The sequence below is a fragment of the Aptenodytes patagonicus genome, chromosome 2 (genome assembly GCF_965638725.1).
Source record: "Aptenodytes patagonicus chromosome 2, bAptPat1.pri.cur, whole genome shotgun sequence".
Taxonomy (NCBI): domain Eukaryota; kingdom Metazoa; phylum Chordata; class Aves; order Sphenisciformes; family Spheniscidae; genus Aptenodytes; species Aptenodytes patagonicus.
The window spans coordinates 142,801,103-142,815,171 of NC_134950.1; the positions used below are offsets into that span (position 1 = coordinate 142,801,103).

At 49.8% G+C, this 14,069-nt stretch overlaps 1 protein-coding gene across 3 annotated transcripts in view; it reads right to left on the minus strand.

Moving 5' to 3' along the window:
* Positions 1-7,322, minus strand: part of NXPH1 (neurexophilin 1) — a 151,203-nt gene extending 143,881 nt beyond the window's left edge. Inside the window, exons 1-2 of one of the 3 annotated variants that reach the window (XM_076331430.1) lie at positions 7,105-7,322; positions 6,001-6,162 (exon numbers count right to left, since the gene is read on the minus strand). In XM_076331430.1, coding sequence (XP_076187545.1) covers positions 6,001-6,054 — 54 coding nt within the window. In that variant the 5' untranslated portion in view covers positions 6,055-6,162; positions 7,105-7,322. Of the gene's footprint in view, positions 1-6,000; positions 6,227-6,850; positions 6,941-7,104 lie in introns of those variants that run through there. The other 2 variants (XM_076331431.1, XM_076331429.1) reach the window with 2 other exon arrangements.
* Between the last annotated feature and the right edge of the window lie 6,747 nt (positions 7,323-14,069).

Below are 14,069 nucleotides of genomic sequence, written 5' to 3' on the forward strand. Positions count from 1 at the left end.
TAAAATAGAACAGAAAAGCCTCTCGCAAAGTCAATTCTTATGTAGATGAGGCGACATTAGAGCTTTTCTCTCCCTTCGCGGGCTTAGTGAATTTCTAATTTGCCCAAAGAAGCCCTAGAGGAATGAGGAAGAAAGGGCGGGAATACTGGGATTGCTACTCGTAACAAATATTACCGTGCTCTGGATTGTCGCCTAGAAATACACTGAAAACGAGGGGATCCAACGCCATTGTTTCAGCCGACTTATTTCTCTTGACCTTCGGCTTTGTCCATCCAGGCTGAACAAACTTCCTGCAATGAGCATCGCCCCTGCTTTCTGCCAGACACACAACTTTGGTCTCTCTAGGTCACGGAAAGGGAAAGAGGATGAGAGGCGTTTCCCCTCCAAAAGAAGGGCACTCACAGAAGTTTAAACAACGGCCAGAAAAACGTAGGGTTAAACAATAAACTAGGAAATATGCTGTCCTGTTGAACAGAGAGCAGTTTCCACAGCATTGAGAACCCGCCAATATATATCATATCAATAAAAAGGAGCTCTTCGAAAGCTTGCATAGTAATTGAGATTGGAGATCTTTTTTGATATGGGTTGGCATTTCCTCATATCACTCTGACAGAGCCAACTCAGGAAATTGCTGGTAATATTCATCTGGGGAGCACTTTCATTAAACGTAATTCATTCGACTTTCACAATAAATTGAGTGACATCCTTACAGCAGAACCTTTTTATCCTTGATGAAGTGCTTGCCAGCCTTTGGTTTTCCACTTTATTGCCACATTCCTTAAAGCAGAATCGTCAACATGTCAATCTGCTGCATGAAAAAAATGCTAAAGCTGTATTTACAAAGCACCCAGGAGGTGGTTTAATGCTGACTTACAAGAAGAGCGAGTTGGGAGTTAAACTATCTGATAAATCACAGCATAACTTCACCCAAGCCCAATCGTGAGAACAGAAGCCAATCCTAGGGAGGGAAGGATGGCTCACACATTCATTTTCTCCAGGTGCTGGCTATTCCGAGCAATTGGTTTCTTAACCTGCTTCACCACACTTTCCAAGACGACTGGGAAATTGGCTTTTTGTTAATTAAAATGGCGGGTTAGAGATGCAGGGAAATATTAAACAGCTTAAAATGGATACCTCTAGGTACCGACTTGGAAGATTTGGCTAGTCAAAGAGAGGCGGGGATATTGGATTATATTTAGGTGCCTCCCTAAAAGGCGAAATCTATTCCAGACTGCTTTCTCCAGCGATTTAAGAAATGAAAATAGTGCCTACTAAGCACCAGGAAAAAGACATTTTAGTGCGGGGAAACCCCTTCTTAAAACTCCTAGCACAGGTCCCTGGTGGTTAGGAAGGAAGGAAGCCCCGAAAAGATTGTACCATCCTCCGCTTAACAAAAAAAAATAGAGCTCAGATAAGTTTGTTTCGCCTACGCGAGATCCGAGCCCCGTTGCTATTCCCGTGCCTTACCTTCCGAAAGGGTAGTTATTCCCCCTACACCGCCGCGAAAGCGTCTTTCAAACTCCTTCAGAAAGAGGGAGCGGGATCGTCTCAAGGCTACGTAAACTCTCTCGCACAAAAAAGCAACTTCTGTCCCTCCGCGCCAAGCGCTCTCCCCCCCGTCCCCGCCTTCGACGTCAAACTGAAAATTGCAAGAAATCGCTTATTTGGGGGGAAAAAAGCAATACCCGAATGCTTTCAGCACCAAATGCCCCTGAGAAAATACTGAGGGTGGTGATTATGATAGGACAATGACTTCTCTCTCTTTTGTTTTTTGTTTTCTTTTATCTTCGCTGCCTATAGAGGGGTTTCTTTTCCCCTCCCACGGCAAAGTAGGACACAATCAGCAACTATCTTTAAAAAGAGAAAGAAGAAAAAAAAAAATCAACTTATCTTCGCCGACACGTGGTATCTCTTCACGTCCTCCATAGCTTTCATTAACCGGGGTGAAATGACCGCAAACAGTGCGACACAGAGCGAAATTAAATGTACACAAACTCTGGAGCCACTAACCCCCTGTTTACCCCTCAGCAAATACCGTACCAAGCGTGCCACCGCTGAGGACAATTTTAAACCTCTATTATTCACCACATTTTTGCAGGAAAGCTCCGCTCGGCTGTCAGAAGGCCTCCAAACTACAGCGACGGTGTGGAACAGACCTTAAAATCCCAGCCCGGCAGGGGGAGGGGGTCAGCAGGCTGTTTCCAAGACCCTCTGCCAATGCCATCGCCCTGCAAAACAAGGTGCCCCGGGCGCCCCGCAGTTGTAACTTCTCTGACAAAGCGCCGCGCAGAGAAGCTCCCCCCCGCCAAACAACCTGCTCACAGCCCTCGTCGGGGGGTGAAAAATCACCCCTCCATTTGCTCTTGCGCTGCTTAAATTCCGCACGGAGTTAAAACGTTCTGCCAGTCAGCTCTGGTGTATATCCTAATTTACAAACCCACCGGCGAAAGAAACACTTCGCTGGGAAAAGACGACGAGCCGTGGGGGCTACGGGGGGGGAGGGATCCTTACCCTAGCAGCATGCAACGCAACGCTCCGACTGGTTTTAGTTCCGTACCCGCTACTCCGAGTAAGGAGTACCTAAGTAGCGAGCCGAAGTCTCTTCAAGCCAGGGTGATCCCGGCAAAACAGGTGCACGTTATCATTCCTTGCTTGTACCGTGCTGGAAGTTCCCCCTAGAGCATGCGAAGGCAGAGCCTGTGAACACGTTGGGGGGGTAAAATCCTGCAACCTGCCAGGCATTTTGCCGCCCGGCGCCCTGGGTTTGCCGGAGAGGTGCGCAGGATCTGGCCGGCGGCCGCGGAGCGGCAGGACGGGGCGAGCGCCCGCCGCCGCCGGGAGCTGCCGGCCGGCAGCCCGCCGGTCCCCACCCGCACGAAGGGTCTCCTTAGCAGCCGGTACGGAAACGATCTGCCTCCTCCTTTTGGGCCATCCTTGACCTGTCCCACTGAGAAATAACTAGTTAGGATCCTTGCCGTCTTTGCCAGCAGCCCGCGCGTTTTGTAGTCGCTTCTACAGCGTGTTGCTTCCACCCAGGAAAAAAGAAAGAAATGAAAAGAAACAGCCTGGCGTTTTATTGTCCTACGGTGTCGGACTGGAAATTCACCGGCAACCAGGCAGGAATTAAACGAGAAGGCTTCCATTACGGGAGTGGTGTAAAACCCCGGTGTCCTTATAAACAGGCAGAGCTCAAACCTAAAAGTCTACGATCTCCGGGTGTTTTTTTCTTTCTCAATGGCGATTTTGAGCTCGGCACAGCACTGTTAGTTAAGAAAACATTATCCGTTAGAATAGGACTAAGATGCTTTCGAAAGAACAGCGGTGAAGTGGAGTCTTGTGGTAAATAAGACCGAGTGTAGCTGTTTGAACACTTTCTGCAGCTGTCTAAATCTGAAGAAACAAAATAACTGCAAGCCTTTAAAGGTTAACTCCTAATTCTACCAAATAAGTACTAAGTTATCCGTTTAGGCCAAAGGAAATGCACTTCCACTGCAAATCAAATATAACATTTTCAATACGCTGCACAGCTCGAAACAAGGGGAAAATGCATGTCTCGCAGAGGCTAACTAACGTTCTTATCAATAAACATAATACGGCGAACCATCTCTACCCCAGCAAAATTCCTACTCGTTCTGGTCGGCCGTGACCTCTATAAATTTCAGGCAATGAGGCTGGGTGGCATATGGCTCTATTAAAGAGGGGGAGAAAAGCAGAAGCACCTTTTTTTCCCCAAGATTTCATTAGGAAGAGGTTTAACGGTGGGGGGGAAAAAAAAAAAAAAAAAAGAGCAGAGGTTTGCTGGGTGAAGAGAAATCGCAAGCCAGCGAGCGTCTGTAAATACGTAACTTCGAGGCAGCCCAGCCTCGCTGCGGCTGTCCACTATCACTGAATACCCCCTAGTTCAGGCAGAGGGGAAACAGGCTATTTTCCCTCTCCCCTGTATTGCTAACCCCTCTCAAAAAGGATTTTTTAACAAACTCGATAGGAAGCTGGTTGCGCTGCCGTTTCATTTACCCTTCCTAACAGGTTGGGTACCAAAAGTGTAATTCCTGATTGAAACTGCTCTAGTCCCCGCACAGCGATGCGCACACACGGATAGGCACAACAACGTCCTGCACCTTGCTGGTTTGTGACACCGCATTAAAGCTTTAATCAAAACTTCGTGCTTCGATGCTAATAAACAGTTTATTATCACGCGATGGCCTAATGCAAACTTTCAGAGTCGCTCCCTAAATACAGAGAATAGGGAGAGATTGGCATAAACGTGAAGTATCGACTTAGAAAGAAGAATCGGGTTAGACGGGGAAATCCTTTGGATCCCCCCCGAGTGTTTTGGCAGAAGACACAGCCCAGCCGAAGAGCGCATCCCCTCCCCCTAGCTTGTCTTTTATTCCCGGTTGGGGTTTTTTTATCATATTCCGCATTGTTTCGAGGGAAATTGGAAAATCGTCTCCTTTACTCTGCAATGCCAAGCCCTCGGAAAAAAAAAAAAAAACCAGCATTCAGGTAATGAAGTCTGTAACTAAACGGTAATTGAATCAGCATAATTTGCACACTGAATGGTTTTCAAATGCTCCCAGTTTACAATTAAAGGAGAATTAATGCGCTTGTTGTTCAGACTGCAGCGCATTAGAATAAATCCAGCACTGTTGTTGTAATGAGTCGAGAGCAGTTTAACTGCCAGCAAACACATTTAAAATTTAACACGACGTATCGATCTCGCTCCGGCTTTTTGATAGATTATTTGCCACGCACTTTTCTCCCCGCTTCCCACCCCCCCATCCCCCACCCCCGGCTATAAAATTCGCGGGGAGGAGAGACGCCCTCGGCAGACGTGGCACCTCCCGGCGAGGGCAGGGGCAGGGCCCCCCCAGGCGGGAGCCACGTCGGGCGGCCGCGGGACGGGACGGGTGCGACCCCCGGCGCTGCGCGGCCGCGCTGGGCGCTGCGCGGCCGCGGGAGGAGCGCGCCGCCCGGCCTGCCCCCCCCTCCGCTCCCCCCCCCGCTCCGGCCCGGGCCCGCTCGGGATTGGCTGCCCCGCGCTCGGCCGCGCTCAGCCCCGCAGCGCCCCCAGACGGCGCGTCCGCGCCAGCGCAGGGACCGGCGGCGCAGGCAGCGCCCGGCGGCGGCGGAGCAGGAGCCGGAGCCGGAGCCGGAGCCCGAGCCCGAGCCCGAGCCCGAGCCGGGCCGTCGCGTCCCCCGGCACGGGCGCCGGGGTGCTTCTCTCGGCCGCCCTCCTGGAAAAGGGGTTTTTCCGCCCCCCGCCGCCACGGGGACGAGCTCCCGCCAGGCGTTTGCCTGCTTAACGCGTCGCAGGCTGAGCGAAGGTACGGGCTACAAAGGAGCAGCCTGCCTTGTTTTTGTTCCTTGCGATCGCGGAGGGAATAAAGTGTGTGTTAAAGGAGATAACGCCGCTGTTTACTCGTGTTCCCCCGGTAATCTTAAAGGAGATTTGCTGCGAAAGTCAATGACGCTTCACGCGGAACATACTAGCTGTGCTTGTCACTGAGTGCCTGCACGCCTGTGCCGCGCCGCCCGTAGTGGCACACTGGGGGGGTCCCCTTCCGGAGGGGCTCCCACCCTCGGGAGGGAGCAGAGGGCAAGAAGTTGCCTCCAGCCCACAGCCTGGGCGGGCGCCCCCGCGGCGGCGCTCCGGTGGCCCCGCAGGCACCGGGGGACCCGGCCCGGGAGGCGGCAGCGGGCGGACCCGGCCCCGGAGGTGGCACCGGGGAGCCCCCGACCTTGCTCTCTCCCGGCGGCGCGCCCCTTCCCCGCGGCGGAGAAGTTACAGGTCTGCCCCCCCCGCGCCCCGCCGAGAGCTCCCGGCCGAGCCCCGCGCCTCCCCGCCCCGGCCTCGGCCCGACCCCGGGAGGACGGGGCAGGGCTGGCTGCGGGGCGCCGGTAGCGGCCGTGAGTTTGTTCGTTCTCCGCCAGGCTGGTGCCCTCCTCCCCGCCGAGCTGCCCCCTCCCCGGCCCCTGCGAGGGGCCGCGGGCACTCACCAGGTAGAGGGTGGGCTGCAGCAGAAGGACCGCGTACCAGTACACAGCCTGCATCCTCGCCGCTCAAACTTCCCCCGCGCTGCCTTCGCTGCCTCTTTGTTCCTTCCAGAACATAGATCCACCTGACATCCACTTTACGGAACAAGCAGAGCTCTCACCAGCCTAGACAAAAATGAAATTATAGACCCCATGACCACAAGACAAGGTTAGGCTTGAGACAAGGGGGGAAGAGAGGTGTGTAGGGAAGGGGGGGCGGGAGAGAAGGAGGAGATGGGGGGGTGGGGATGGGGGTGGGGGAAACAAAAAACGATTAAAATCTAGTTAATCCAGCGTCAGAGCAAAGTGATCGCACGGTCCGGGCTGGCTGCAGAGCGCCTGTAGGCAGCGCTCCCCGGCGCTCAGTCCTTTTACTGGGCGGGAGAGCCCCGTGGTGTGGGCTGGGACGGCCCGGGGTGCCACCGCCAGCCCTGCCCTGCCTGCCTGCCCGCCTGCGCGCCCTCGGCGGGGACCGGGCGGCAGCCGCCCGCCAGTTGGCCGCGGAGCCCCGGCAGCGCGCTGGAGAGCGGAGCGACGCCGGAGCGGGGAGAAGGGGCAGGAGACGCTGGGATCGGGGCTCCGGATGCTCCTGGGCGCTTAAAGCCGAGGCGAAGAGCTTCGCCTCTGGGACCCCCCACAAGTGCCCACCTCCCGCTGCCGCTCCTAAGGCGCGCCGTGCCTTGCCCCGGGCCGGGGCCGCGCCCCGGGGCGCCCCGACGGGCGCGGACCCCCATCCCCGGCCCCAGCCCTCCTCCGCCCCCGCGCCCCGCGGACAGCCCCGCCGCCGCGGGGGGGCCGCGGCGGGGATACGTACGGCGTGGGGGGTCCGACGGCGGCCGGGGCTCCGCGGGGCGCTCCATGGGCGAGCCTAGAGGGGCTGAGCGCCGCGGCGCAGCCCGCCGCCCCTGCGCATCTCCTCGCCGCGCTCCGCACCGAGGTGTCCCGCGGCCGCTGTGCATCCGGCGCAGGCACTGTCAGGGCGGCGGGGCGGCTGGCAGGCTCTCCCCCCCCTCGCCTCCCCTTCTCCGCACACGGCCGCGCTCCGGCTCCGCCGAGCAGGACACTTACGGGAGGAGGGAGCTGCCCGGGCTGCCCGCTCGCCTTCGGCGGGGGGCGCGGGCAGGAGCGGCGGCACCGGCGCTCCGGGGCGTCCAGGGCGATTTGTCTCTATTAAAAATGACTTATTGGCGAGGGAGCGGCGAGCGCCTGCTATTTAACTTCAGATAAAATCTATCTGCAAAGACCTTGGCCGATCATCTTAAAATAAAGCGCTGGAGCCGAGCACTGTCCGAGCCGCACTGCTTGGGGAGAGAGAAAGAGCAGCGGAGGGGGGAGGAGAGGGGGGGCTTGCTTGGCGAGGGGGGGAAGGGAGGAGGGAAAAAGGGGAGTTTAGCGGCGTCCCATCCTCTCCTCTGAACGGGGTGATGAATCAGAGTCCTCCCCGGGCGGCGCGAGCTGCCTTGCGCTGCCCGCCCTGCCTGCCTTGCCCGCCCTGCCTGCCCTGTCTGTGCTGCCTGCCCTGCCCGCGCTGCCTGCCCTGCCTGCCCTGTCTGTGCTGCCTGCCCTGCCCGCGCTGCCTGCCCTGTCTGTGCTGCCTGCCCTGCCCGCGCTGCCTGCCTTGTTGACTGCCCTGTCTGTGCTGCCTTCCCTGCCCGCGCTGCCGCCTGGGGCACAGCCCCTTCTCCCTCTCCGCCAGCCCGCGGGAGCCGGCTGTCCGCCCAGCGCCTGGAAGGAGCCTGGGAGAGCATCTCTTTCCTCTTTCTTTCCTTTCATTTTAGTTTTTCCACCTCCCTCAGGGGTGTCCCGTGCAACGACAGTGCTGCTTAGCCTGTGAAGGCAGCGGGCGCCCGCAAACCAGGCACTGAGGTGGTGGGATCTTGGAGCAGAGCTGGGTGATGGCTGCGGGAGCCAAGCTCTGGGATTAAAGGGTTGCTTCTCCCCCGCAAGCAGGAACCTGTAGCTGGACAGCCCCTCGGAGTGAAGCTGGAAAGCTCATCCCTGCCCGGTGCTGTGGCTAATCCCACCAGCTGACGTGCAAAGGGAAAGGTCTCATCGACCTTGTTTTCCTTCTTCTTTACACGGAGTCCCTATGGGGTTTTTTCCTGCCCTCTTCCATCCCCTAAACGGTATCATTACCAATGTGACATTGGGACAGGGTGAAGGGGAGGGTACCAACAGCACAGGGTAGCCTTACCAGATACCCAGCCTTGATAGCAAAGCTCAGATTTATCACCTCCCAAAGGGGAACCAAGAAGCAAGCCAGCATGCTGTACAAAGCGGGAAATGAGGGAGAAAAAGAGGACTTCAGTTGTCCTGCCAAATCCTTGCTTCCCTCGGAGCACGTCCTGGCAATTAATATCTGCAATCTGAGGCTTCAGTACCAAGCTGTAAAATACTGTTTTAATTTGGGGGTCTGAGTTTGGAACACTGTAACAAAAGAGGAGCGGGGAAATGAGGGGGAAGGTAATGAGTACTCTTTGAAAGAGCTGCACCAGAGCCTCCCCCATGGCCATTTCTGCTCCAAACACCTGGAAGATGGACACCTCCATATGTCTCCAGCACCATCACTCTGCTAGACATGTGGGATGCTCACGTCACAGCTTTGAACAGAAGCGTGCAGCCTGCGAGGAATCATACTGTCATCCTGCCCCTCCAGACAGCCTCTGCATTACAAAGCAGGCTAAAGCTGCCTAGGGACTTCTTGTTTCAAATGGGTAACAAAAAATCACAGCTGACTTTCCCTTTCAACTCCTTCCTTCCTATCTATTCCACTCCTACTTCCCCGTAAGTGAGGGGCTTTGTCCACACTTAGTAATCAATAGATAGATAGATGGATAGATAGATAGATAGATAGATAGATAGATAGATAGATAGATGGATGGATGTTGCTTTCTTCACACAGAACAAACTTGCCATAAGTTGTGCGGAGCGTACTGCTGATCTTTACAATAAGCTGCTGTTACATATTTAGACCCAGCATGGTTACTCTTACCTTAGATACGAGTTTGCCAGGTTAATATGGAGCAGGAAAAGCAAACGCAAAGTCTGCCAGATTTCAGTGGGTCATGTTCTTGAGGAAGACATCATTTCTTCAAGAAGGAACGATCCCTTCTTCAAGAAGGAACAACTCAACTCTACGGTCTGTGTAACTTGATTCAGCTTCTCCAGGGTCTGATCATTAGTGTCTTCATATTGGAGGCGACAAGGAAGTAGTCCTTGGAGAAGAATTATTCCTTCAGCTGGTCAAATAGAAGAAGTTCCTCCCAGTCTTTTTCATTCAGATCCCTCTATCTCATTTAGGGGAGCACTGTGGAGGAACTCCTGGCTCCATTGGAATCACAAGCATGGCTCCTCTTTACTTCAGCCCACTAAAATTTCCTCCCTCTGTGAATGCAGCAAGGTCTTCTATGAACAGCCCAGTCTGTATGGTATCTACCTGAGTTGTCAGCAGGTTCTTGAGGCAAAGTTCTTAAGGGCAGACGAACCTGTTTTCTGTCAGGTTGGGACTGATCCAGGGTCCCATTGGCTTCACTGAGGGTTTCTTCGCTCTTCAGCTGACCTCCTCAGCCAAAGGCCACTGGGACAAACTCTTTAACTACAGTGGAACTGAGCTTTCCCTTCAGAAAGGCTGTTTGGACTGCTCCTTCCCTCCGTTATCACTCCAGAAGAAAGGAGCAAGGAGCATATGGGAGCCTGGGTTGATCTTTTTCATTTTTAAAAAAATAAAAAAGCAGCCTCCAAACTATTCCAGCTGTGAACATGTGATACTTTTTCAAAGGGAATGCAATGCTTATGAAAATCTGACATTTAGGATTTTTGGACACAGCCTTTTGACTTTTATCTGATTCTGTAATATTGGTACAGCAGCTTAAGTGGAATATTAGATTTTTTAAAGTGAGTTTTAATTTCAACCATTTGGATGCTGTTTGTAATCTTAGCAATAAGATCTCCAGCAAGGTAGTGTCAGCTAGCGAGGTTTTAAAGAATCACAAATTCCAGGTTTACTAATGGACTTTAAAAAAGTCCAATTAGACTTTAAAATGCAATTGGACTATTTTTAAAGCTTTGAAATATATTCTAACCTTTAGACATCTTCCCTGTTAACTGTGAAGATAGTTTCCTGGCTTGCAGAACTGAAAGGGTCACAAACAGAAAATCCAAAGACAATGGCAAGTGATTAATAATTGCTACAGGTTCCAACGGAAGATGGGCACATGGTTTAATTGCTTGAGGCACTAGAAGAAAATACAAGGCTGTAATGATAAATAGCAAACGACTGTGCTAAACTTACTGCGCAATATAGCTAACCTGTCTAAGCATGGACAGTTACATATGAAATAAAAATAGTAAACAGATACGATTTATACTATTCATGTAGGCTACATGTCTTATTTTGAAAATTCTGCTTGGAAGAAAGCAAGTAAAGCAAAGAAGGCAAAGGTGGGTCAGAGTACTAATCTAAGAAGGGCTGAAGCAAATCTAAGAAGATGAAAAAATGATGCAGCTTAACCACCATTTTTCAGTCTACTTTTAACCAGACTTTTTTCTCAGTGATTCAGGGTTACAGCCAATGCCTCTGTTGGGAATTTTGGCTCTGTTAAAGTTGATGGAAGTTTTGTCCCATCTCTTTAAAGGATATATTAAAATGTTAACAATGGCTGTCTTGAAATAAAAAATCAGCCTGTGCTACAAGCAAATTTCATCTCATCTATATGCATGTTGAAGTACTATTGAATTCAACTGGAGTTGCATATGCACTACAATGACAGATTATGGCCTCCACAGCTTTTCTATATTTGTTCTATACAGTGCACAGGCCAGATGCCTCATATCACTCATGTAAATAATCTTATTGAAATGTTCTTCATATTGCCAACCATTAATTCATCAGACCTTCTCTTCTTATCCCTTCCCCTCTTCACATTTTAAATAGATTTCTTTTGTTTCAAGGAAATCTTCATGTTTGAACGGAGTATTTTTATGGTTAGTATAAATACTACAAACAGAGTCCCTTGTCACATTTTATTTCCATTCTTTCAAGGTCAGAATATGACTGTATGTACCATTCATATTTCTAAATATAAAAATATCTTTGTGAGACTTTTATTTTTATTACATTGATTTCTGCCTACTTACAATCAAAGACATACCACAAAGTGGTGTTACTCTGTATTCCATATGGAAAAATACAGGAATACTCCAACCACTTCAAGAGAAATGCCTTGAATTCATGATGTTCTTAATTATTTCTCCTATGTCCCTATGTCATGAGAACTCACACAATGTTGGAGTGAGATGTGACGTTCAACATCAAAGAAGACTAAAACGTAATGTACAAACAGCAGTGTTTGGATCACTTGGTGCTTCTGTGGTATAAATATAAGCAGGCCTACAGGCTTCACTAAACTTATTCCAGGTGACACCCAGTGTGCACATATATACATATATATATATACACATATATACACATATATACATATATACAGTTTTCCCAAAATGCTTGAGATGAGGTGAGACATAAATTATTGTCTATATGAATAAAATGTACAGCCAAGTTTATCTACAGGATTTTCTCATTAATAATGCCTTTAAATCCAAGGGGGGGGGAAATCTCAAGATCATGAATATAATAAGTAAAAAAGCTTTCTAACCTTCTTTGCATAGGGAGCTTCTTTTCTAACATAATGTGTATAATAGAGATTTGTATTTGCATTCCACATTTATTTCATCCTTTAGATCTTGACAATTTTCTACAGTGGCCATACAGGAAATAGAAGAGTTTTAATAATACCCATAAGAAAAAGGAAAGAAAGAAAGAAAGAAAGAAAGAAAGAAAGAAAGAAAGAAAGAAAGAAAGAAAGAAAGAAAGAAAGAAAGAAAGAAAGAAAGAAAGAAAGAAAGAAAGAAAGAAAGAAAGAAAGAAAGAAAGAAAGAAAGAGAAAGAAAGAGAAAGAAAGAAAGAGAAAGAAAGAAAGAAAGAAAAAGAAAGAAAGAAAGAAAAAGAAAGAAAGAAAGAGAAAGAAAGAAAGAAAGAAAGAGAGAGAAAGAAAGAAAGAGAAAGAAAGAAAGAAAGAAAGAGAGAGAAAGAAAGAAAGAAAGAGAAAGAAAGAAAGAAAGAAAGAAAGAAAGAAAGAAAGAAAGAAAGAAAGAAAGAAAGAAAGAAAGAAAGAAAGAAAGAAAGAAAGAAAGAAAGAAAGAAAGAAAGAAAGAAAGAAAGAAAGAAAGAAAGAAAGAAAAATTAAAGTAATGGAAGGAGTCTGTACTGAGTCTGTACATTGTCCAGAAAATACCACAACTTGGGTGAGTTTCCTGAAGACATAATTAGATTTCAAAAATAGTGTAGGACTAAGTGAATTTCTTAATTAAAATCCAATTATTGGAATACTTCATGATGGCCACTCTAGGGATTATTAGCTGACAGCAACTCTTGTTGAAATAATAAAACTTGATAACAAAAGTTTTATTAAAATCTCTGTGTGTATGTGTATGGGTTTTAATTGCAAAATAACACAATGTATATAACGTCAGCTGGGAAGGCTTTATACAAGAGAGCTAAAATAGGAGAGTTAAATTGTCTCGAAGTAGGAATTGATAGGGGAGAGAGTCTGCAAGGCCAGTTGTCTTCATTTTCTGTGTGATGGCGAGGAAGAAAGCAGGGAAGTCCCCGAAGGCTTCTCGGGCTGCCTGCGGGACCAAAGGAAGAAGAGATGCTCGCAGCCCAGGGCACTGTTGAAGCATCTGCTCTTGGCCTCCTGGGAGCACATTGCTCTTCAAGGCTTGGGCCAGAAAGCTGCACAAACCCTGAGCGTTCAGGGCAGAAGGCCACTCCATGGAGAATGAGGAAGAATGGCAAAACTTCTCCCTGAAAGCCTGGCAGGGTAGGATATCCTGGGTCTACATCACATGTGCCAAAATGACACCGTGTAGCCACACCTGAAGCAGCATAGTCAACTGTTCCGTATTGTAAGCAGGAATAAACTCCCTGACACAGCGTTACTGTCGCTGAAGGGAGATCTCCTAGTGTCTTTCTCTCTGCCAAGCACGTTACAGCAAGGCCAACAGGCAGTGGTGCTGGGTCTTCTGCTACACGCTTACCCGTTCACAGGGAGCTGGGCTGGGGCTACAGCTTTTACACACTGCAATAAAGAGCCTTAGAGCTCTGCTGACCTCAGGAAGGAAGCACAGGTGGTGAATGGCTAGAATTGCTGGTGTCCAAAAGGAAGCTTATTCTCTTTTAAGGAACCAGCTGATAAAGGAATAAATGATCTCGGTTAGAACAGCCTGAGAGCTGAGTTCAGACACTGGACTCTTCATGCCAAATACTGTTGCCGTTGGCTGTAGCTAAGAAGAAACGGGTTCCTGGGTGTGGGGATGGGAATCTCACTAACGGACATTCCTGAGTTTGATTTTAATGAGCAAACACTGTACCACCTGGCATGACAAGGCACTTAAGCAGAAAACAACGGAGAAAGGAATGTGCAGCTGGAAGGAGAAAAACAAGATAAAGACCATGAAGGCATTTCGCATGATCAGGAAGAACGGGCCAATCTGCTAGAGCATAGATGCGCGTGAACACAAGGCTATAACCTATCTGCAAGCTGCAGGTAGCACGTGTACACTTCTGCTTGCTATAAAAGATGCTAACAAAGAGCAATAAAGGTCTTTGGTTGCCGTGTCTGCCGGAGTCCGTGCCGCTTTTCACCCCCACACCTGGGCGAGTCTTCAGTGCAATATGTGGAGCGCTGCACCCTTTCAGATTGCTTTTACTTCGTGGCGAGCTTGCAAACTACCTACCCCACTGACTTTGCTAGGAGCTCAGTGAGTAGCAGAACCTGAGTGAGGGGGGTATTTTACCTTTCATAATGACATAACTTAGTATCGTTACAGATACAGAAACAACTCTGCCTTTTGTATTTTAGACCCTTAAATTTGGGCAGTTCCTCTTCAGATAAATGAAAGTTTTGAGACTTCCTTCAAATGAGGTGGAGTTGAGCCTTTGTGAGACGTCTTGTTTGGATACCTCTTGCAATGAC